At 33.3% G+C, this 25,919-nt stretch overlaps 1 protein-coding gene and 1 long non-coding RNA gene across 5 annotated transcripts in view; one reads left to right on the forward strand and one right to left on the reverse strand.

The window, feature by feature from the left end:
* Positions 1-25,919, reverse strand: part of PTPN4 (protein tyrosine phosphatase non-receptor type 4) — a 259,634-nt gene that overhangs the window by 79,587 nt on the left and 154,128 nt on the right. For all 4 annotated transcript variants that reach the window (XM_016433589.2, XM_056793752.1, XM_056793751.1 and 1 more), the window contains 3 exons: positions 23,635-23,723; positions 20,239-20,302; positions 3,781-3,953 (listed from right to left, as the gene is read on the reverse strand). In XM_016433589.2, the coding sequence (XP_016289075.1) occupies positions 3,781-3,953; positions 20,239-20,302; positions 23,635-23,723 (326 nt within the window). The remainder of the gene's footprint in view (positions 1-3,780; positions 3,954-20,238; positions 20,303-23,634; positions 23,724-25,919) is intronic.
* LOC103099397 (uncharacterized) overlaps positions 1-25,919 on the forward strand; it is a 189,450-nt gene that overhangs the window by 17,909 nt on the left and 145,622 nt on the right. The gene's annotated exons all lie outside the window — the stretch shown is intronic.

Raw genomic sequence — 25,919 nt, forward strand, 5'->3', positions numbered from 1 at the left:
CATTTTTTAGCTCTTCTTGTGTTTACTGTAGGTTTATTTGTTAATTTTCTAATTTTTTAAACATACAAGACCTCATTTTCCATGATCAATACTTTCCAAGACACTTCATGTAAGCTGAAAATCATACAAGTATTTCTTATACAAAAATACCTAGGTACTTTATTACTTTGTTTAGACTTACATAATTAGTCATACTTTGGAGCCATTATTAGCTAAGATAGCATTAATGAACCAAAGAGAATCATTGCTCTGAGATGAATATGATGTTATAAGTGAGAAAGCTGGACACAAAGACTGATGCAGGAGATAAAGTTTGGTGCAAAATAATGTAGTGACTCAATGCTTCTCAAAATGAGAATGAGAGTGAGTTAACTGTTGTAAAGACTTTAATCAGCTTGGGAAAATGGTGCAGATTTAGTGTAAAATTAAAATATTTTTATTTTACACATTTTTATTTTTTTATTGTCAATCACTTTTACATAAAACGAGGTCATTCTCTGTATCCTGTTGATTAATCCTCTCCTTTTATATTTTGCCAGTGTGCCCTTATGAGTACGCGATTTCCTCCCTGAGAACAGCTTTAGCTGTATCCCAAAAATTATGTTGTTTTATCATTATAATTTTCTTTAAAATAATTATTATTTCTGTGATTTGTTCTGTGACCCTTTCATTATTTAGGAATTCACTGCTAAGTAGCTATATAAATCTGTGACTTTTCTTTGCACTTCCTGAACTGATTACTGTTTTTATTGCTATGGAATATAAGGAATGTATTTACTATTTCTATCTTAAAAAAATTTTTTTTAAAACTCCTATCTAGGAATAAATACTAAGCAGGGATTCAAGCCCAGGATCTCTCCTGTCTTTTAGCCTGGCTCTCTCTCCACTGAACCACCTACTTCCCCTATTTCTTCATTTTTAAACATGCATTAAAAAAATTTTTTTTAGTTCCAAATTTTCTCCCTGCTGCTTCCCCTATCTACCTTCCTTGAGAAGGTAAGCAATTTGATATAGATTATATGAGTAAAGTAATGCAAAGCATATTTCCATATTAGCCATGTTGCAAAAAAGAAAGGCAACAGAGACAAAATAAAATAGGAAAAATAAAAATATTAAAGTATGCTCTCATTTGCACTCAGATTCAAACAGTTCTTTCTCTGAAGGCAGATAGCATTTTCCATCATGAGTCCTTTGGAATTCTCATAGATCATTGTATTCTTGAGAATAGCTAATCATTCATAGTTGATCACTGCACAATATTGCTATTACTGTGTATAAAGTTGTTCTGCTCACTTCATTTTCTGAAAGCACTTTAGCTTGTCATTTCTTATAACATGATAGTATTCCATCATAACATATGTTACAATTTGTTCATACATTCCCCCATTGATGGACATCCATTTGATTTTCAATTCTTTACTACCACAAAAAGAGTTGCTATAAATATTTTTGTACATACATGTCCTTTTTTCTTCTTTATTATTATAATTTTTCCCTATCTCTTTGGGAAAAAGATCTAGCATTAGTATTATTGAGTCAAAGGATATGCATAGTTTCAAACTGTTCTCCAGAATGGATGATTAGTTTACAAGCCCACTAACAAAACATTAGTGCCTCACTTTTCCTACATCTCCCTAACACCTATCTTTTTTGTCTTCTGTCATATCAGCCAACCTGATGAGTGTGAGGTGGTACTGTTTTAATTTGTGAGCTGTTTTAATTTGTATTTCTCTAAATGATTTAGTGAATTTTTTATATGACCCCAAATAACTTTGACTTCTTCTGAAAACTATCTGTTCATGTCCCTTTGAAACTTTATATCTGAGGAATGACTTATGTTTGATTTAGTTCTCTATGTATTTGAGAAATAAGGCCTATACCAAAGAAACTTGCTATTAAAAATTTCCCCTAGTTTCCTGCTTTCATTCTAATCTTGGCTTCATTTGTTTTTCCTGTGCAAAAAATATTAATTTAATGTAATCAAAATTGTCCACTTTAAGTCTTAGAATGCTCTCTATCCCTTGTTTGGTCATAAATTCATCCCTTATCCATAGATCTTACAGGTAAACATGTTTTATGTTTCCCTAGGACATGTTTCCCTAATTTGCTTGTGTTTCCCTAGGACATGTTTCCCTAATTTGCTTGTGGTACCTATCATGCTCCATGTCTAAATCATCTACCCATTTTGACCTTATCTTGGTATGTGGTGTGAGCCTAGTTTCTGCAAAACTATTTGCCTATTTTCCCAATAGTTTTTGTTAAATAATGAGTTATTGTCCCAAAAGTTTAGGTCTTTGCATTTATCAAACAATAGATTATCCTTGTTCTCTATTATCACAATATAATACCTACTCTATTCTACTGATTCATGATTCTATATGGATGGCTTTTTATTTGATTTAATGATTATTAAATCATAATTTGGTTTAAGACCTGGTATGGCTAAACTATTTTCTTTCCCATTTTTGCATTGATTCTTTTGGTATTCTTGACCATGTTCTTATAGGAGAGGATTTATTTCTAAAATTTTGGAGTATTTCTGGGTTTTTATTTGAGGTTCACATCTGTCCCTCAAACCTTCTTACTCATTCCTTTGTTCCTGGGAAATTCTAAGAATGCTCCACCCTAAAGTTTCTCCCATTGTAGGGTGATAGAAAAAGATTATGAGTTCAATCTTACTTGATAAATAAAAATTGGCCTAGGCCAGGTGTGTCTGGTAGCAGCAGAAGCGGGTCCTTAAATCTCCTATGGAGGAAATGGAAAATGCCATGCATAACCAGACTTGTTCACAGACAGCAGGGATGTGATTTTCCACCATTACTCAAGGAAATGGAGAGGGATGTCTACAGTAGGGCTGAATAATTAGCTTTTAAAAATGCATTTAGTGATAAACAAAGCATAATTTCACAGTCTTTGATCACTAAGAGAGATCATTCATCAATTGATTCATTGGTTATTACTAGTCAGATCAATAAATTAGTTTTCTTACCCTGAAGCCAGTATCTCAGAATTTCTAATCATCACAGATGAATTTTGTTATTATTTTTTTAGTTCAATAAATCAATTTTTTGGTAATTTGATTAGTATGGCATTGAATAAGTAAATTAATTTAGGTAGAATTGTCATTTTTACTGCATTGGCTTAGCTTAGTCTACCCAAGAACAATTAATACTTTTCCAGCTGCTTAGACCTGACTTTATTTGTGTGAAAAGTGTTTTGTAATTGTGTTCATATAGTTTCTGGATTTGTCTTGGCAGGCAGACTGCTGCATATTTTATATTTATATAATCTTAATAATATTTATATTTTAAATGGAATTTCTATTTCTAACTCTTATTGCTAGACTTTGCTGGTAATACATAGAAATGCTGATGATTCAATTCATGTACATTTATTTTATGTCCTGCAACTTGAGTAAGGTTAATTATTTCATCCTCTAAGTATACCATCATATCATCTACAAAGCAAAGAGAGCTTTATTTTTTCATCACCTATTCTAATTTCTTTTTCTTTTAGTATTGTTATCTAGCCTTTCTAGTTCCATACTGAAAACATGATAATGGACATTCTTGCTTTTTCATATTTTTCAATTTTACAAAGAAATATTAGGATTTGAAATCTATAACCAAAATTCACATAAGTAAAATTAGATTTTCATATGTTTAACATTTAAAACTCATGACCAAATACCAAAAATATTTTATGGCACCATAAACTAGAATTTGACTTTGAAGAAAGTATTAATATCAAAGCTTTAATCATGAAAGTAACAGTACTTACCAGTATCGGAACTTTGAACCCAAAGTAAAATAATGTGCAAAAAAATTCTTCTGAGGTGGCAGTGGTCTATCCAAACGGAAGAATGTGTGATGTTCTACACATGCTTTCCACAAATTCTTACATGCTCTATAATTTACCATATTGAATCCCAATAATGTTTCTCTAGATTCATGCTGTAGAGAATGATACCCCCCCAAACAGAAAAAAAAAACAGAAAGCAACTTGACAAAATGTAATAAATATTATTTATAATTATTAACATGAAACTTAAAATTTTATTTATTTTAATTCTTCATTAATTTTTATATCATTATTATTTACAAATTATATGAAATAAATTTCCACACAAGTTCTCCTAAGTTATAATCTTATAAGATCAAATTTATATCCCTTCCTCCTTTTCCTTTCCCCTACAGGTACAGGCAGGTGATTCAAGCTGGGTTATACATGTGTTATCATACAAAAGATATTTCCAAATTGTTCATTTTTAAAAGTGAGTAATCTTATAAAAAACCCAAACCCCAGAAAATAAGCCCAAATAAACAAGTGGAAAATCATATGCTTTCATCTGCATTCTGACTCCAACAGTTCTTTCTTTGGAGATGGCTAGTGTTCTTTGTTATAAATCTCTTATAATTTTCTTGGATCACTGTATTGTCAGTAATAACTAAGTCTATCAAAGTTGATCATTTCACAATAATTGATATATAATTGAGTAGGATTTACAGTTAAGCTGTTAGAGTACCAATACTAAATGGACAAATGAAATAGCATATTTAAATGTTTACAGTCCTAAGCACTGTGATAAACTTTGGGACTATGAAAGAAAAATGCAAGACATGTTCTTCTGAAAGAAGCTAGAACTCTAACAGAAACAAATAACACATAAGATCTGATGGAGGGGCCAGAGAAACAGAGGAAGAACCACTGCAAGTAGGCGTGCCTTTTCCCCATTCTTGCACTTTGCTCCTTCCCTGACAACCTCTGCAACCTACACACCATCTGAACAAGTAGAAAGAAAAGCAAGAATTGTAACACTATCTGGAGGATGTTTATGGTGATTCAACAAGTATAATGATTCTCGTGATATGGAAGACCCCCCAAGATATTTCATTGATATTGCCAGTATGTACTAGGGTCTGACATAACATATTGCCTTCTATATTATTCACTCCAGAACCAGTGACCAATCTACCCTGCCACAGAATCCATATAATAGATCCCAGACATTTCCATCAATCTTTTTTCTTTTTAAAACCCTTACCTTCCATCTTGAAATCAATACTGTGCATTGATTCCAAGGCAGAAGAGTGGTAAGAGCTAGGCAATGGGGGTCAAGTGACTTGCCCAGGGTCACACAGCTAGGAAGTGTCTGAGGCTGGATTTGAACCCAGGACCTCCCATCTCTAGGCTTGGCTCTCAATCCACTGAGATACCCAGCTGCCCTCTCCATCAATATTAAAAGCTGAACTAGGAGTCACAATCAGGATATCTGACAAAGCCAAAGTAAAAATAAATCTAGTTAAAAGAGATAAGGAAGGTAATTACATCCTGATAAGGCAGTATAGACAATGAGGAAATATCAGTACTCAACATGTATGCACCAAATGTCATAACATCCAAATTTCTAAAGGAGAAACTAGGGGAGCTCAAGGATAAAATAAATAGGAAAACTATACTAGTGGGAGACCTGAACCTTCCTCTATCAGAACTAGATAAATCAAACCAAAAAACAAATAAGAGGTAAGAGAAGTAAATTAAATCTTAGAAAAATTAGAGTTAGTAGATATGTGGAGAAAAATAAACAGGGACTAAAAAGGAATACACCTTCTTTTCAGCAGCACAGGGTACATTCACAAAAACTGACCATGTATTAGGGCATAAAAATATTGCAAAGAAGTGCAAAAGAGCAGAAATAATAAATGCAACCTTCTCAGATCACAATGCAATGAAAATAATTAGTAAGGGCACATGGAGAGGTAAATAAAAAGTTAATTGGAAATTAAACAATACGATTCTCAAAAACCGGTTAAAGAACCAATCGTGGAAACAATTGATAACTTCATTGTAGAAAATGACAATGATAAGACATCTTTTCAAAACCTATGGGATTCAGTCAAAGCAGTACTCAGGGGGAAATTTATAACCTTGAGTTCATATATTAACAAATCAAGAAGGGCAGAAGTCAATTAATTGAGCATGCAAATTAAAAAACTAGAAAGTGAACAAATTAAAAATCCTCAGATGAAGACTAAATTAGAGAGCCTAAAAATCAAAGGAGAAATTAATAAAATTGAAAGTCAAAGAACTATTGATTTAATAAATAAGACTAGAAGCTGGTACTTTGAAAAAAAAATAGACAAAGTACTGGCAAGTCTAATTAAAAAAAGGAAAGAAGAAAACCAAATGGACAGCATCCAAGATGAAAAGGGAGACCTCACCTCTAAGGAAGAGGAAATTAAGGTAATCATTAAAAACTATTATGTCCAATTATATGGCAACACATATGGCAATCTGTGAATCTTAAAATTTCTCAGACTTGTGAATGTTAAAAATTCTCAGACTCTACCTTAGAACATTTGGTTCAGACCATTCCCCATTTTAAACAATGAAGGTATTTGATCAGGAATGTGAGAACTCTAACATTACTCCACCCATACTTAAGCATACTTGTGAATTACTCAAAAGTTTAGTTCACTCAGGTGTGAATTAAGAATGGTCAGTCCTGTGAAAATGTCTACTGTGATTGGTAGATGTGAAAACTTAGGGGATGTGACATAGAAGAAAATTCTCTTTAAAAGGAGGTCAGAAAGGCCTCTGAAAGGAATTTAGCTTTGGAGCTGAATTGGAGGCTGGTCTCTCTCTCAGTGGCTGAAGTTAGTTGAGCTTTCTGAGCTAAACTGGAGGGTCTCTCTGAACATTAGAATCTTGCTTGGAACAAATCTTGTGGTGAGTGGATTAAAGACTGACTGGTCTCTCTTAAAGCTCAGGCCTAGGCCAATGGCCTTACAAAAATATAAATTGCCTAGACTAACAGAGGAAGAAATAGATTACCTAAACAACCCCAAATCAGAAAAAGAAATTGAACAAGCCATCAAAGAACTCCCTAAGAAAAAATCCCTGGGTCCTGATGGATACACAAATGAATTCTATCAAACATTCAAAGAACAACCAATCCCAATATTATACAAACTATTTGACAAAATAAGCCAAGAAGGAGTTCTACCAAATTCATTTTACAACACAAATATGGTACTGATCCCAAAGCTAGGCAGGTCAAAAACAGAGAAAGAAAACTATAGACCAATCTCCCTAATGAATATAGATGCAAAAATCTTAAATAGGATACTAGCAAAAAGACTCCAGCAAGTCATCACAAGAGTTATTCACTATGGTCAGGTAGAATTCATACCAGGAATGCAAGGATGGTTCAAAATTAGGAAAACCACATCATTTACCATATTAACAAGGAAATCAACAAAAATCACATGATTATCTCAATAGATGCAGAAAAAGCCTATGATAAAATACAACACTCATTCCTATTGAAAACACTAGAAAGTATAGGAATAGAAGGGCCTTTCCTAAAAATATTAAACAGTATACATCTAAAACCATCAGCAAACATCATCTGAAATGGGGATAAACTAGAAGCCTTCCCAATAAGACCAGGAGTGAAACAAGGATGCCCATTATCACCTCTATTATTTAACATTGTACTAGAAATACTAGCATTAGCAATTAGAGAAGAAAAAGAAATTGAAGGTATTAAAATTAGCAATGAGACCAAGCTCTCACTCTTTGCAGATGATATGATGGTTTACTTAAAGAATCTTAGAGAATCAACCAAAAAGCTAGTCGAAATAATCAACAACTTTAGCAAAGTTGCAGGATACAAAACAAACCCAACATAAGTCAGCAGCATTTCTATATATCTCAAACCTATTCCAGTAGCAAGAATTAGAAAGAGAAATTCCAGTTAAAATCACCCTAGACAATATAAAATACTTGGGAATCTATCTACCGAGACAGACACAGGAACTATATGAACACAACTACAAAACACTCTCCGCACAATTAAAACTAGATCTAAACAATTGGAAAAACATTGATTGCTCATGGGTGGGATGAGCTAACATAATAAAAATGACAATCCTACCCAAATTAATTTACTTATTTAGTGCCATACCACTGAACTACCAAAAAACTTTTTTACTGAATTAGAAAAAAAAAACATAACAAAGTTCATTTGGAAGAACAAAAGATCGAGGATATCCAAGGAAATCATGAAAAAACTGCAAAGGAAGGAGGACTTGAAGTCCCAGATCTCAATATACTTGTCATATCTATGGGTAAGAAAAGAGCTAGAAAAAAAATCACAAAATTGATGTAAAATCAATAATTTTGATTACATCAAATTAAAAAGGTTTTGTACAAACAAAACGAATGCATCCAAAATTAGAAGGGAAGCAACAAATTGGGAAATAATCTTTATTACAAAAACCTCTGACAAAGGTCTAATTACTTAAATTTATAAATTTACAAAGAGCTAAACCAATTGTACAAAAAATCAATCCATTCTCCAATTGAAAAATGGACAAGGGACATGAATAGGCAATTTTCAGTTAAAGAAATCAAAACTATTGAAAAGCACATGAAAAAGTGTTCTAAATCTATTATAATCAGAGAGATGCAAATCAAAACAACTCTGAGGTGCACATTGGCTAACATGACAGCAAAGGAAAGTAATGAATGCTGGAGGGGATGTGGCAAAGTTGGGACATTAATTCATTGCTGGTGGAGTTGTGAATTGATCCAACCATTCTGGAGGGCAATTTGGAACCATGCCCAAAGGGCGCTAAAAGACTATTTGCCCTTTGATCCAGCCATAGCACTGCTGGGTTTGTACCCCAAAGAGATAAGATAAGAGATAAAAAGAAAAAAGACTTGTACAAAAATATTCATAGCTGCACTCTTTGTGGTGGCCAAAAATTGGAAAATGAGGTGATGCCCTTCAATTGGGGAATTGCTAAACAAATTATGGTGTATGTTGGTGATGGAATACTATTGTGCTAAAAGGAATAATAAAGTGGAGGAATTCCATGGAGACTGGAACAACCTTCAGGAAGTGATGCAGAGCGAAAGGAGCAGAACCAGGAAAATATTGTACACAGAGACTCATACACTATGGTATAATCGAACGTAATGGACTTCTCCATTAGTGGCAATACAGTGTCCCTGAACATTCTGCAGGGATCTAGGAGAAAAATCACTATCCACAAGCAGAGGATAAATTGTGGGAGTAAATACACCGAGGAAAAGCAATTGATTGACTACAGGGGTTGAGGGGACATGTCTGAGGAGAGACTCTAAATGAACATCCTAATGCAAATACCAATAACACGGAAATGGGTTTGAATCAAGGACACATGTGATACCCAGTGGAATGGCGTATCAGCTATGGGAGGGGCGAGGGGAGAGGAAAAGAAAATGATCTTTGTTTCCAAGTAATAATGTTTGAAAATGATCAAATAAAATAATGTTTAAAAGGGAAAAAAAATAGTAGGAATATGAAGGAACACGTATCTATGCTACCCTTCTTAAAATGTAAATCCTTAATCATCAATTAACCCATTCCAAAATGTTCACATATCTATCTAGATCACCTATCTAGATTTCTCTAATCCCAAATCTTCACATTTCAGAATTTCTTCTCAGCTCTTATCTTTTCATCAGGAATACTTTAAAAGCCCTTTGTTCTATTAAAGATCTTTTTGTTCCTCTTTAGGATTATATTCACTCCTTCAGGTTAAATTATTATTATTATTATTATTATTATTTTACCATAAGCCTTCATCTTTTGCCTTTTTGAGAGAAATTCCACTTACTAAGATTTTTGTCTATCATAATTAAAGCAAAGAACATGAGTGGTGTCCCTTGTTATCTGAACCCTTTCTGGTTATTTGTAGTGGGTTTGCTTTTTTTTTCCCTTTGATTTGGAAGCTCAAGAATCTGACTGAAAATTCTAAGTGTTTTCAGTACAGATATTATCAGTAGATTGTTTATATTTTCATTTTACCCTTTAGTTCTAATAGTCTGGGCCATCTACTTTTATGGTTTCTTGAAAGATAGTGTTCACTTTTTGTTTAGCTATGGTTTTTTCAACCTCTACCTCTTTTCCAAATTTCTTACTCTTATTTTTAACATTTTAGTTTTTCACTGTGTCCTAATATTTCTTATTATCTCATGGAACCATTGTTTTCTTTTTGCTCCACTATATCTTTCAGAGTTCCCAGACCGATTAAGGTAATATACTTAAAGGTATAAATTATTCATTTTCTTTCCATTTTTTCTTCTATGCTTCAGATTTTATATTTTAATTTCTAAATTCTTACTTAATTTCTTTTAGTCACATTTGAAATCCTTATGACCAAATTTTTTTCTTTTTTTTTATCGTCAGGCAAAATACACTTCCATCGTGATCATTATTGTAAGAACACACTCATACATAAACAAAACCACAAAATAAAACTAAAGATATCCTGATGTGAAAGACAACTCCACTAGTTCTTTCTCTGGAAGTGAATAGCATCCCCCATCGTAAGTCTTTCAGGATTTTCCCACATCACTGCACTGTTGAAAGTAGCCAAGTTTTCTCAGATAATCATTGTGCAATATTGCTGTTATTATATACAATGTTTTCCCAATTTTGCTTTGCATCAGTTCCTGCAGATCTTTCCTGCTTTTTTTGAAATCATCTTGTTGATCATTTCTTACTGCATAATAGTATTATATTACCAACATGTACCACAATTTGTTCAGCCATTCTAATTGATGGCAGTCTCTCAATTTCTAATTCTTTGCTCCCACAAAAAGAGCAGCTATACAGATTGGCTAACATGACAGCAAAGGAAAGTAATGAATGCTGGAGGGGATGTGGCAAAATTGGGACACTAATACATTGCTGGTAGAGTTGTGAATTGATCCAACCATTCTGGAAGGCAATTTGGAACTATGCCCAAAGGGTGCTAAAAGACTGTCTGCTCTTTGATCCAGCCATAGCACTGCTGGGTTTGTACCCCAAAGAGATAATAAAGAAAAAGACTTGTACAAGAATAGTCATAGCTGTGCTCTTTGTGGTGGCAAAAAATTGGAAAATGAGGGGATGCCCTCTAATTGGGGAATGTCTGAACAAATTGTGGTATATGTTGGGATGGAATACTATTGTGCTCAAAGGAATAATGAACTGGAGGAATTCCATGGGAACTGGAACAACCTCCAGGAATTGAAGCAGAGTGAAAGGAGAAGAACCAGGAGAACATTGTACACAGAGACTGATACACTGTGGTACAATTGAATGTAATGGACTTCTCTACTAGCAGCAATGCAATGACCCAGAACAATTTGGAGGGACTTATAAGAAAGAACACTATCTACATTCAGAGGGAGATCTGTGGGAATAGAAACATAGAAGAAAAACAACTGCTTGATTACATGGGTCGATGGAGATATGATTCAGGATGTAGACTAAATGATCACCCTAATACAAATATTAATAATATGGAAATAGGTCTTGATCAATGACACATTTAAACCCCAGTGGAATTGTGTGTCAGCTATGGGAGGGAGTTTGGGGGGAGGGAAAGAATATGAATCTTGTAACCATGGAAAAATACCGTAAATTAACTAATTAAATAGAATGTTCAAAAAAAAAAAGCAGCTATAGATATTCCAAAATTTTTTTCTCCCACTTTGAGTTGGTCTCTTCTGGGTTTTCTAATTTCCCTTAGACCATTGTATAATTTGAGTCAATAGGTCACCAAGCATATATTAAGCACTAACTATGTGCCAGGCTTTGTGCTCAGTATCAGGGATATGAAGAAAGGCAAAATTACAATATTTGTTCCCAAGGAACTCATATATAATGGAGACAATATCCAAATAACATACATATAAGAAAAATATTGTTTAAATGGATGGAAATTTTAGGGAGAAAAATACTGAGGAGACCATTAAAGGCCTATTTCAGAAAGTCGTATCTGAATTCTTTTTTAAAAATAGATTTTTACAACTGTGTTTTGATATACTTTAAATTAGGTACCTCTTTGTCAACAACCACTTTGGGTTCATAATACTTGGCAGTCTAATTTCTGGTTCAAAGGGTATGGTTATCTTAGTCTTTTTATTGGCATAACTCCAAATTGTAGAGTTGAATTTTTAAGGAAGCAATGGAAGTAAGTGGGTGTGGGGGAGAATATTACAGGCATATCTGATTACTAAGTCATGGACTGTGGAGATGGAGTGCTTGTACATAAAAAGCTTTCAAGCCAGTCAGCAGAATTGTAGACTAGTATATTTGGTGTTTTCATTAGTTTACTCATATAGCCAACCTTTTGGTTCTTGAATTTGAAATTTGTACTAAGGGCAGGATCTGCCTTCAAAAGCATTTTTGGGTCAGTTGGGTAGTTTCTATTTGGTACTCATTCCACTTTAGTTGAGGTGCTGCTATCCTAAGGAAAGGGGTGTGGATGGAGGTTGCATGAGGCTCTAATCTCTGTTTCCAGCTCTAGCTTTGATCTTTACTTCCTGCTGGTCCACTGTGGAAACTGGCCTCAGTCCAACAACCATGGTCATCATCTCTACATTCTCCAATCAAAAACAAGTTTCATTTGGTGCTATCACTTAGACAGATCTGAGGTACCCATATCTTCCAATGTTTCTTGTGCTAGTTTCCCTGGCATATCTCTATCCAATCACTCTAAGTTTTAGGCTGGTATGCTATTGCTTATATTATCTTCTCTGGCATAGACCTTCAGATCTATTTCTCAGAGCTCATTCTGCTTTGTTTGTAAAAATGCTCTCTCCCAATTTCCACTAACTTCTGACCATCAGTTGTGCAGATCTGTACTAGATGAAGGATCTCATTTTCTGTTTCTCTTCAATTTTCTTCAACATGAGTAGGAGACAGGTTTAGATTTCGTGTTCCATGTTGCTATCTTAACTGGGACTCAACCCAAACATATTCTTCATTGTCACTATGATTTCCCATCTCTCAATGCCTTATTCCTTCACCAACATTTTAACCTTATTTTCCTTCCTTCAGTCTTGGTTCTAAGGCTTACCCATTCAACCAAACATTAGGTTCTACTGAAACCATTGCCCTGTTATTCTAGACAATCAGACCATAACATTTTTAGATATATTCTTTTTGCACTATAACAATATTTTAAAAATGAACAATTTATAAAGACTCAAGCCATCTGATCAAAACAATGATCAACCCAAAGATTAAGACTGTTACCCACTTCCTGACAAAGATGCCAGAATAAATATACAAAATAAGACATAGGTGAGATTGGATGTGGCCAGTGTAGCATTTGTTAAAATTGACTATGCATATTTAAGGATTTATCTTTTAGTTTTTTCCAGTGGATGAAGAAGTGTAAATAGGGAGAGAAAAGTTAGATAACTTAAAAAAATTTTAAGTTGCATTTTTTGGAAGGGCTTCTCACACTACCTTTCTCAGCATCCTTGACAATATATGCAACACTGTGCTTTTGTAGGCTTTCTGCCCATTTCTCTACCAAAAAGAGAAAAGCATTTTTTATCATGTATTCTCAAAGCCCAAAATTGGTCAATATAACTAATTTAGTTACCATTTATATTCCTGATTGTTCATATTAGTAAGCCTTATTGCCCTTGTTTTACCTATTTTCTCCACTCTATATCACTTCTCTTATTTTTCCTACATAAACAACAAGCATTTACTAAACACTATGTTCAAGGTGCTGGGCTAACTGCCAGGAATACATAGAAAAGCACAACAGTCAATGTTCTCTAAAAGTTCATAATCTAACAGAGGGGATAATTTAGCAAAACAAGACATACACAGGATAAACTGGAGATGATCAACAGAAAGAAAGCATGAGCATTAAGTAGAATCAGGAAAGATTTCTTAAGTTGGAATTTTCGTTAAGACTTGAAGGAAGACAGGAAAGCCATGAGGAGGAGTTGAAGAGGGAGAGCATTCCAGGAATGGGGAATAGCCAGTGAAAATGCCCAGAGTTGGGAGGAATGTTTGTTTGAGGTAGGGGGCAAGACCAGTGTCACTGGACCAAGGGGTACTTTACTTGGGGGAGAGGGGTAGAATAAGATATTTTTTTAAAGACATTAAGGGAGCCAGGCAAGTTGTGAAGAACACTGAAGAACAGGATTTTATATTTGATCCTGGAGATGACAGAGACTTCCTGATAGGGCAGTGGGAAAGACTGGCACTTTTAGAAGATCACTGATATCTAAATGGCTGATTGAAAGGTATGGGGAAAGACTTGAAGAAAGCAGATAAATCAGAACACTACTGTAATAGTCTAGAAATGAAGTGATGTAAGCCTACACTATGGTGACGTGTATATGGAGGATGTTGTGCAGGCAGAACTGACATGATTTGGTGACGGATATGGTTACTGAGAGAGTAGGTGAGGATGTCACCTAGTTTGTGAGCCTTCCTAAGGATGGTGATGCCACCCACAATAATAGGAGACGGTTGAGGTAAAAAATAATGGGTTCAGTTTGGAATATGGTGAGTATAAGAGGTCAATGAGATAGCTAGTCAAGATGTCCTTATAGGCAGTAGAAGATTTGAGACTGGAGATCAAAAAGGATGTTACGGCTAAATGAAAAGGTCTCAGTCTCAGCAGCCTAGAGGCTATAATTGAATCCATGAAAACCAGTTGCCAAATGAATAAGTATACAAGGAGAAAGGAAGAGGGTCCAAGAAAAAACCTTGAGGGAACATACACAGTCAGTGGGCCTGACTTTGACTTGGATGATGATCCAAAAAAGGAGATTGAGGAGAAACAGTTAGATAAAAGGAGACTCAGGAGAGAGTAGAATCAAAAATCTAGAGAAAAGAGAGTATCAACAAGAGGGCAAATCCAAAGTGTCAAAGGCTGCAGAGAAGTAAAAAAGAATGAAGACTGGGAAAAGGTAATTAAATTTGCAATTATGAGAACAGCGGTAACTTTGTAGAATATGTAACAGTTGAATGATGAGAAAGACTGAAGAATAGAAGTAGAGATGCCAATTACAGACATATTTCCTAAGGAGTTTAGCCATGAAAGAGAGTAGAACCATAAGATGTTAACTACATGGGGACAGCTAGATGACTCAGAGGATTGAGAGCCAGGACTACAGATGAGAGGTCCTGGATTCAAATCTCGCCTCAGACACTTCTAGTTGTATGACCCTGGTCAAGTACCTTAACTCCTATTTCCTAGCCCTTACTTCTATTCTGCTTTGGAACCAATTCACAGTATTAATTCTAAAATGAAAAGTAAGGATTAAAGAAAAAACATTAATTACTGGGGTGGCTGAATCAATCAAGGAATTTTTGAGAATAAGGGAGACCTGAATGTTTGAAGGCAACATGTAAATAGCCAGTAGACAGAAAGATTAACTGAAGATTAGTAAGGATGGTATCATAAGAGGAAGCAAAATACTGGAAAAGCAGTCATCTAATTTTTGCTCAACTGACAAGCAGCCATAGACTTCTCCAGGATGCCAAATGAACTCTCCAACAATGAAATACCACTTTCTAAAAGCTGATGCAGATGCAAAATCTGTCAAGAATTTTGTAGGAGAAATTTTGCCTTTCAAAGTAAGGTTAAACTATAAACAGCCAACATTCCTTTCTAGTATAGGATCCCATAATTCTACAATAAAATTTTGTTTTATCCTTAGATTTTTTTTAATTGAGGAAAATTTATAATATGTTAAAACTAGGAAAGAAATAAGTAAATTGTCCAGTAAATGGAATCAGATGATCACTTCCTAGCTATTTCCATATTATAATACCTGTATTCTAAACCATTTTCTGTATCCTCCTTCTAATAGAATCTTGCACTCTAGGATGCTGGGCTTTGATAGGTGAGGTTTTTGCCTTATCCTGACTGGAACTGAGCTTCCATGCCATTTCCTGGACATTTCCAAACCATATAACTTCTCCCCCTCCCCTGGATCTTCTCCATTAAAATGTAAATTGTTTGTTTGGGTTTTTTTGGGGGTATTACAAATGTAACAGCATTTGGCATACAGTAAGTACTTAAATGCTTTATCATTCATATTTATTGAATGTGCTTTAGAGCACAAGCAGGGTTTGAATTATCCAGTTTTTTTGGCCTAATATATTTAATTAAAAAGCCCTGGCCTGAGATTAATTTGAATAGATTTCTAGAAAATGAAAATTAAGTGGTTTTTGGCTATTATGTTTCACAAAGCAATGATGGTTTTTATTTTTTGTTACCTTTACCAAGTATCAAATGAAGTGTCCTAAAGCTAGTAGCACTTCATATGTATTTGATGAATTTTAAAGTAGATGTTGGCAAAGTATAGGAAAAGAATATCGATTTGTATTTATTTGTATGATACTTTAAGAGTTGCAAAAATACTTCAAATATACTATCAATTTAGATCCTCACACAGATCCTGTGAGGTCACAGATTCAAAGGAGCATAGAATTAGAGCCAAAAAATTGAATCATTTCATATTTCTTTTTTACATAAAAAGGTGTCTATTTAAATTTAATCATCAATAATAATCAATATACAAAGAACAGGGAAGAAACAGATCTACCACATCTAATGTTTTACTAAAAATATATTTACTAATCCAGGTATTAAAAATATTTTTAATATTCAAGTGTATCACTGTCCACCAATCTGCCTTGCCTTCCCTCTCACCCCTGAGTAAAAAGAGTTCCTTATACTATATATGTATACTCACATAAAATAAGATATTGGTCACATATGAGCAAGCATGTCTAATTCTGTATCTTTAGTATATCATTTCTCTACCAAGAGGTATGAAATGTGTTTCATCATCAGCCTTTTAAAATCAGGATTTTGGTTTTTTTGCTTTAATCAAAATTTTCAGGCCTTTCAGAGATGTTTCTTTTCATGTTATTTTGGTCAAAATGTAATTTGCTGTTCTGGTTCTGGTCACCTCACTTTGAATCAATTTATACCCCTTTTCATACTTTTCTGAATTTATCGTATTCCCCATTTGTTACTGCATGAGAACACTTTATTCATATACCATAATTTGTTTGGTCATTTTGCAATTAATGAGTACCTATTATTTTCAGTTCTCTGCTGTAAAAAATATTCTTGTACATATGAAGCCATTCCTTTTATCTGTGACCTCCTAGTGGCACATACTTAAATTGTGGTTTTGATAGGTAAAAGAATATATACTGGTAAGTGACTTCTTTTTATATTTCCAAATTGTTTTCCAGAATCAATTATACAACCAGTTCTCAGTTACAACAACAGTATATATTCCAAGTGTGCCTATCCTCTCACAGCCTCTCCAATAATTACTATTTTTTAAAAAAATCATCGGTGTCTATCTGAATTAAGTGAGATAAATAAAGAACTTCATTTTAAAGATAAGGAAATTGAGGCCCAGGGAGGTCAAGTGACATTCAAAAGGTGTGGCAGGTATTACTAGTCCAACTGAAATATGAAGAAACTGAAGATCAGAGAGATTAAGGGACTTCTCCATAGTTATATAAGTAAGACTGGTGGTATTTCCTGACCTCAAAGCCAGTACTCTTTGTACTACAATGCCACTTTGATCTGTCTAACTGACTAAAGCAAGAGAATCACAACACCAAGGAGAAAAACAGTTCATTTAAAACTCATACTCTGATGCTATAAAAATGTGACAACCTTCTTATAAGGATGATATTGACTGAACATCATCAAAATTGGTTTGTTCGTTGAATTTTTAAAATTATTATCCATAAAATATAGGGGATAGACTAAATGATCTTCCAGATACGTCATATGATTCTAATTCTTAACTGATCCCTTTTAATTAAAGACCTTCCTAATTTGCAGTAAAAATTAGATTTTGTATTCTGAGCATTAGCTTTAAAGGTAAGATATGCCAAAACTGAGTTTCTTTGGAGAAAGGAGTAGTCCAAGAACTATATGAAACAATGCAGGGAAAAGAAACTAATGATTAAAAATAACATGTAATGCCCTTTTAAAATAATGAAGTAGATTTAGTAATTTGGTGAGGGAAAAAAGTTTTTTTGAGTGGAAACAAAACCTCATAACAATAGAATTATAAGAATTAAAATTCAGTGGTTGGCATATATGAGGCAAGTATTATTTAAAAGAATTTCGGACTTTTATCAATGTATTTGTTCCCTGTATTGGTAATGAATGCAATCTATCCTTGCCTTTTCATTCTGAGTAACCTAAGGCCATATTCTTTAATAAAATGATTAATTTAAAGCTAGAAGTTATGTCTTGTAGCTCAAAGTGCTTGTTTTATCGGTAAGAAAAATGATGCCTAGAGAAGTTAAAGAACTTGCCTAAAATCACAAAGGTAATAAATGGCAGAAGCAAGATTTGGACCCAAGTTTTAAAAATTCAAATATTTCAATAATGTGCTACACTGCCTTTCCATATTCTTTGCCCCCTTAAAGTCAATAATGACATTATGAAGATGTTATCTGCTATTAAAAAAAATCCTTTGTGAAAATCTGTTCAATTTTCCTCATTTAATACCCAGGAATTCAGGGTATAAGTATAGTCAGCCCTCAATATATTGCGGTTCACTTATCACGGGTTTTAAAAAAATATATATTTATTCTGTATCATGGAGTTGCAATTTATCCTGGAATACTATTGGCTGATGGAATGAAAGGCGACCAACTACAGCACTGTGTTCTTTATCCAAGACACTAATTAGCTTAGTGTGACTGTAGGTTAGTAAGTGTAGAAAAGGTTTATAGAAGAGTTGGAAGGATTTCTAAAGCTTTAAAATATATACAAATAATAAAATAAATGTAACTGCTACTTGGAAGATTTTCACCTATCGTGGGAGTCTCTGGAAAGTAACTCCCATAATAGGTGACGGATCACTGTATACATAAATCTCAGAGATTTTTCTAAAGTTAAAAAAAAAACTGTCGACAAATAACTGATGTCTTATAGGTTTTATTTTTGAGGTATTATATAACCTGTGATTATAAATGAATTTATATTATAAACTGATAAAGTCTTTGGGTTTTATACTCTGAATGGAAAGGTAATCTATTTCCTAGCTAAATTGATTTCTGAGCTCATTTAGCCTCTTTGGTTAATCCTTGAGGATAATGGTGATATATGATATATATGACATTTCACTTCCAATTTATAGGAATATCAACATAGCTTATTTAAGTATTTGAGGTTACATCAGTGAACATTTCTCACTTTTGTCACCTTTTCCTAATGCAATTTTAAATTTGACTCTTTCTTTATCTAAATAACAGTCTAACAACAGGTTGCTGATGTTGATAGCCCTCTCACAGTAATTCACTGTTTTCTGTTTATAACCAAATTCTTTTTTTGTGTCTGTGATGTCACCCTGTCTTTTACATGTCTAGCACCTTCCAATTCTTTCCGAAAGAAAAGTATTTATAGTGTATATATGTGAAGCTTCTGATTAGTCTACAAGCATTTGGCCTCTTTCATTTATTTAATCTCAGCAATATTTTTCAATTTTTCATAAACTGTAGGTTTACAGATAATAAACCTCAGAGGTAATGTACACTAAACTATTTGTTTTACAAATGGGGAAGGTAAAACTTTGAGAGGGAAAGGCCTTGACAAATGATATACATGCAATAAAATTGTCAGAATCTGAACCCAAGTCCTGCCTCTAAAGTCAGTATTCTATTATATTCTTTTGCCTCCCATTTGCTAACTTCCACATTAAAAGGGGAATTTTTGGTTTGAAGAATTTTGTCAAGTTGTACATAGGATACCTCAAACAGCAATTTCCTTCCCAATGTTTTCCTTTGGCTTCCACTTATTTGAAGGACTGCCAAAAAAGATGACCAAGTATCCTTTCAAAATGTTTCAAATTCTTTGGTTTATGGGGAAAATCTATGGGCAATTCTTGCATTTACTATGCAAATGGTATATAATTTCCCATTTCCTTCCTCCTGGGTTCTGTTTCCCATGAGAATATCAATATTGGTATGCTTCTGTTTTTCCCCAAATAATGTCAATTCTTTGCTCTTCACAGATGGCCAAAAAAAAACCCTATGCAGCTTAGATCCTGTCATTTTTAACAATTTTTAAAAACTGAATATGTGATTTCAGTAGTATAAAGTATACCCAGGGAGAATCAACTGTCTTTAAAGCCATATCATAATAAATATTGCATCCTAACTAAAAAATTCTCATCAGAAGTCACATACTGTTGGTATGAGTTTCAATTGCATCACTAATTAAAATTTACATATACATTCATTCAAAAGAAGTTATAGCCAGTACAATTAAATGAACTTCCTTTACCCAGCAGAATGGGAAAAATTTATAAAATGAAAATGGTTACATTCCTCCCTAAAAATATACCTTAATTTATACTTTGATTTGGCAAAATAAGATTGGTACTTACCAATTCTTTTCTAAGTTGAATAAAAAACTGCTTGCACTTAAATGAAATTTTTACAATCTTCAACCTATAAAAAATACAAAATCAAACTGGAGTATTCAAGACATGCAGGGGGCAGCTGGGTATCTCAGTGGATTGAGAGCCAGGACTAGAGATGGGAGGTCCTAGGTTCAAATCTGAACTCAGACCCTTCCCAGCTTTGTGACCCTGGGCAAATCACTTAACCCCCATTGCCTATTAAAAGAAAAAGCATATATACAAAAATGATTAGAACAGGAAAACAATAGATTCATTCTGTGATAGCAACCACACAAAAGAATAATTTCTAGTCACATTGAATACATTTTTTAAAATAAAACTTTAGTTGTTTAGAAGATTATTAAAAAAGAAACAAACAACTGTTGGTTGAAATTGTCTTATGACCTGACTAAATAAATGCTAAAGTAAAGGAAAAGAAATAATTTACTAAAGTTCATGATTGTATATGGGCTACTAAAATAATGAGTATGATTCTATTTTGCTATTGTAATTTGTGGAGGAATTTAAACCCCTTTTCCAAAATATTAGATTTTCTACAAATGCCCATAAGTAATCTAACAAATTTCAAATCATAAATGCTACCAAATATAAACTTTAACATTTTGTAGTTTACATTTCTGAAGGACAGGATGCTAAGCAAGTAACCCAAATGTAGTTAAAAGAGGCAAATGAAGTAAAGTCTTTGTGGGGGAAGGGGGTCTGCTTTTTTCCCTTGAAATAATAACTTTTTAGCTAAGGTTATGAGTAAATATAAGGCATGTATATAATATACATGCATATATATTATATATATACATATAAATATAAAGCACGATAGCTTGAGCGTCCGAAAGGATTTAGGCATTTCTTTTGTCACATCAAAGTAGGCACACAAATTCCTAGACATAAAAGACAGAGAAAAACATAAACCTTAAATCCTTAAGAAAAGCACAAAGACTATACTTGTATATAGAGGCAGATAGATTAATCAATGAATAGAGCATGAGAGCTGGAATTCAAATCATGCCTCAGCTACTTACTGTGTGACCCTGTCCAAGTCACATAACTTCTTTGTCTTAATCCACTGGAAAAGGAAATGGCAAGCCAGTCTAGTATCCTTGTCAAGAAAACCCCATGGACAATAGCTGTCAACAGGGTCATTAAGATACTTGAATATATGTATTCATATTTGCTATGTTGTATAGTAGAAAGAGCTCTGGACTTAAAAGTCCATATGTCCACATACACACATGCACTCACACAAATATTTATAGCTTTAGTTTTTGTGTTTTACCCTTTACATCCAACAAATAAAAATTTATATGCTCCCAAGGAACTTGGAGCTAATTTAGTTCAACCTCCTGACATTATTTTGTTTCATTGATCTTTTTTATGATAATTATTTCCCAATTACAAACCCTCTCCCCAATTCTTCCTTCTAACAAAGTAAAACAATTAAGTGAAACCAAAAATAAAAAGGCTATATATGGAACATTTTGTACTCATTCATTGTGCCCATCTTATCTACTGAGGGCAGAGAGGTGGTGTTTTGTCATCTTTTCTTAAGAAATGATATAAATGGCAGCTATTGGTATTATTAACACTAACAAAACATGCAACATGATTCAACATAATAAACACCTTTGGAAGGCTCAATCTTTACACATATATACATTACTATTTTATAAACATGGATAGCCTAGCACCATTTATCTACACAGTACAGAGTATAACAGATGGTACTGTTTAAAAATATTAATTCACTTAAAAGTGTTTCTGAAGTCGTAATAACTTGTTATGTATTTTCTTAAACAGTGATTGTCTTTCTTCTGATTAGAGACTCATGGATCTTATTTGTGTAAAAGGTTTTCAATTTATATAATCAGACTTAATATTTTGTCTTTTATCATTTCATTATCCTATGCCTAATTATGAATTATTCCCTTATCTGGGAAAGATATAGCAAGATATAATGTTCTATTCTCTAATTTTTAAATGGTATAACCTTATACTTAGATTGTAAATCCATTTTAAATTTATTACACTGTAATGTAAAATGCTGATGTAAGCCTAATTCTTATCAGTTTTCCCAGAGATATTGTTTGTAATTTTAAAAAAAGCAGCCCTTGCTCACTAGTTTATTTTATATGTATCACTATTTATGTATTTCTAGGTGTTTGCTTATCTATTTTGTTCTACTATTTAACTATATTAGTAAAAAATTGGATGAAGGTATATAAGATGTTTATCAAGTTTTTAGATTAAATGAATTTTAGGGAGAAATAGTGAACATACTAGATTACAATTAGGAATTAGAGATCTTGAGAGACTATATGAAAAGATAGACTGAATAAAAGGAAAAGGGGGGGTGAGTTTAAATTTGGATTAAAAATTAATTATGCAAAATCAAACATAAGCATAGGATCATAGATTTTGAGCTTGAAGCAAATATGAGTGCTTGCAACCAAAAAAGAAACTAACAAATTTAGATTACATTAAAAAAAGAATTCAGATACACCTATACACTCAAGGAGTTGGTCAAGTTATATTAGGGATCGTTTGTAACTATGAGTACCACATTTTGAGGGAACATGGACAAACTGGAATATATCCAGAAAGAAGTTATCATAATGATGAGGGGCCTAGAGAGTGTGTCATATGAGAATGAATGTAAGGAACTAGGAGTGTTAGGACTGGAAAAGAAAAGACTGAAGGAAAGATATGTTAGTTGTCTTCAAGTATTTAAAAAACTTGTGTGAAAGACTTGTTCTACTTACCCCAACCCACGAAGGCAGAACTAGAATGAATGGGTTGAAGCTGTAGAGAGGAAGATTTAGGCATGAAGCAAGAAAAAATTTCCAACAATAAGTGCTACCCAAAAGTAGAATGGGTTGCTTTGGTATGTAGTGAATTCCTTTTTAATAGATATAAAGCTGAGATGAGTGTCTGTTAGGGATATAGTAAAAGGGATTCCTATTTAGACATACATTGAAATAGATAACCTCTCAAGTCCCTTCTGGACTTGATGATTCTGTAAAATGGGATGGCAGCAAATATATATGACTAAGATTGACCAGTTTTCATAGTGTTGTGTTGAATTCCCTGGATGTAACCACAGGATATCAGGAAAAATCTTAATAGCATAACATAAAAAAGTCTATTTAAAGGAAAAATAAATTATTAAAAATTATCTACAATAACCTAGAGTGATGATAAGAAGCAGAATCAGTGGACACTTCAACTTCCTAGTCATGTTAGAAACTAAAAATGTGGTTAAATAGAAGTTTCAACTGACAAGCAGAATTCCAAAAACTGAGAAAAAATTCAAAGATGATCCAACAAAATAGATATAAAAGGAAAGGCACTGATAGAATTTCTTACCATGGAAAGGTGTTCATTCGTATCCTGTTCTTGTTAATTAGTATTCCTCCTGACATTACACCAATCATAATTTCATTATTACTTTGATCCTTTAAAAAAAATACAAAATATCACAGAAAGGAAATAGTAGGCTTTAATTATAGGATCAAATTTTATTTAAGTAAAAAAGGCTATTTTAAAAAGCAGTACAAAAGAAGTTACTTATACTAGTCTGGTTTAATAATTTTGTTCTAAGTATTTTGCCTAATTAACACGAAATGGCAAATGCAATCACAGAAAAATAAAATGCTATTTTTAATACTTAAATTGAAAGTTCTTGTTTCTAAAATTCATAACATTACTGAATTTACTGAAAATGTGGTTTACTAGTTTTAATCCTTTGGTGTTAAAAAGTAGACCCCAAAGGTCAAAGAACCATATCCACCAAAGCATGGTGAAGGAACACAGGAACTATGTATTTTTTCTCCAGTATTTCCCCATTTCCCATCCCAATTATATAGAGGAACTGCACAACAGAGGATGAGGAGACCTCTCTCAGAAGTGGTAGATGACCTTAAACCATCTATGTTTCAATATCCACTAACCATATAATGTCATGGAAAACATTCTATATTAAACAAATTGGGGGGGGGGAGAAAAAAGAAAAAAATTATGCTACATTTTGCACTCTAGGCCTGTCAGTGCTCTGTGAGCATTTTTCTTCATGAGTCCTTTGGAATTGTTGTGAATTACTGTATTGATCAGTTACTTACTCTTTCAGAGAGATCTATACAGTATTGCTGTTAATATGTAAACTTTTCCCCTGTTCTCTCTTCATTCTGCATTATCTCAACAAATTTAAGCTTTTTTCTGAACTCATCACTTTCATAATCTTACAGCACGATGGTATTTCATCACATTCATATACCATATCTTGTTCAGCCATTTCAGCCATTTTCCAAATGATGGGCGTGACTTCAAGCTCCATTTTTTTTTTGCCACCCCAAAAAGAAGTGTTACAAATATTTTTGAACATAAATTTTTTCCTTTTTTTTTTTATCTTTAGAGTATAGACCTAGTAATGGTTATTAATGAATCAAAGGATATGCAGAGTTTTATAGCTTTTTGTACACAGTTTCACAGTGTTCTTCAGGAAAGTTGGACCAGTTTACAACTCCACCAACAGTGCATTATTAGTGTACCTATTTTCCTATATCCTCTCCAGCATTTACAAAGTTTCATTTTGGTCATCTTAACCAATCTGTTGGGTGTAGTGATACCTCAGAGTTGTTTTAATATGCATTTCTCTATTAGTGAGTCCAAAGATTTTTTAATGTTATTCTTGATAGCTAAATTTTATTTTTTTCTGAAAATTGTTCATTTCTTTTGATAATTTAATCAATTAGGAAACGGCTCTTATGTTTGAGAAATGAGACTTTTATCAGAGAAATTTGCAATAACCCCCATTCCCACCCAATTAGAATTCTTCTAATTGCACCTGCAATGGTTTTATTTATACATAAACTTTTAATATTTGTATAAGCAAAATTACCCATTTTACCTTTAGTAAGCATCTCTGTCTCATGTTTGGTCATGAACTCCTCTTGCATTCCAACAGTCTGATAGATAATTTCTTCTATGCTTCCTTAAAGTGCTTATATCACCCTTTATGTCTAAGTCATGTATCTATTTGACCTTATCTTGGTTATATGGTGTGAGATGCTAATTTAGGACTCATTTCTGCTAGATTGCTTTCTAGTTTTCCAAGCTTTTTTTGCCAGATAGTGAGCTCTTGCCCCCAAAATGGAGATCTTTGGGTTATTCAAACAATAGGTTACTGTGCTCTTTTGCTTTTGTATATTATGTACCCAATCTATTCCTTTAATCCAACTTTTATTTCTTAAAAAGTTCCAAATTGCTTTGGCTACTATAGCTTTGCAGTATAGTTTGAGAACTGGTACTACTGGGTCATTTTCCATTCCCCCCCCCTCACTGATTCTGTTGGTGTTCTTGACTTTTTGTTCCTCCAGATGAATTTTACTGTTATTTTTTCTAGTTCTATAAAGTAATTCTTTGGTAATTTGATTGATATGGCACAACAATAAGTAAATTAATTGAGGTTTATTGTCATTTTATTATATTGGCTTAAGAAACCAATGAGCAACTAAAACGTTTATTATTTATGTGAGGAGTATTTTGTAATCATGTTTACACCATTCCTTTGCTTATCTTGGCAGGTAGATTTCCAAGTAATTTATGCTATATGCATTTATTTAACTGAATTTTTTAATGTCTTCCTGTTGGAT

The sequence above is a fragment of the Monodelphis domestica genome, chromosome 4 (assembly GCF_027887165.1).
Source record: "Monodelphis domestica isolate mMonDom1 chromosome 4, mMonDom1.pri, whole genome shotgun sequence".
NCBI classification, from domain to species: Eukaryota; Metazoa; Chordata; class Mammalia; order Didelphimorphia; family Didelphidae; genus Monodelphis; species Monodelphis domestica.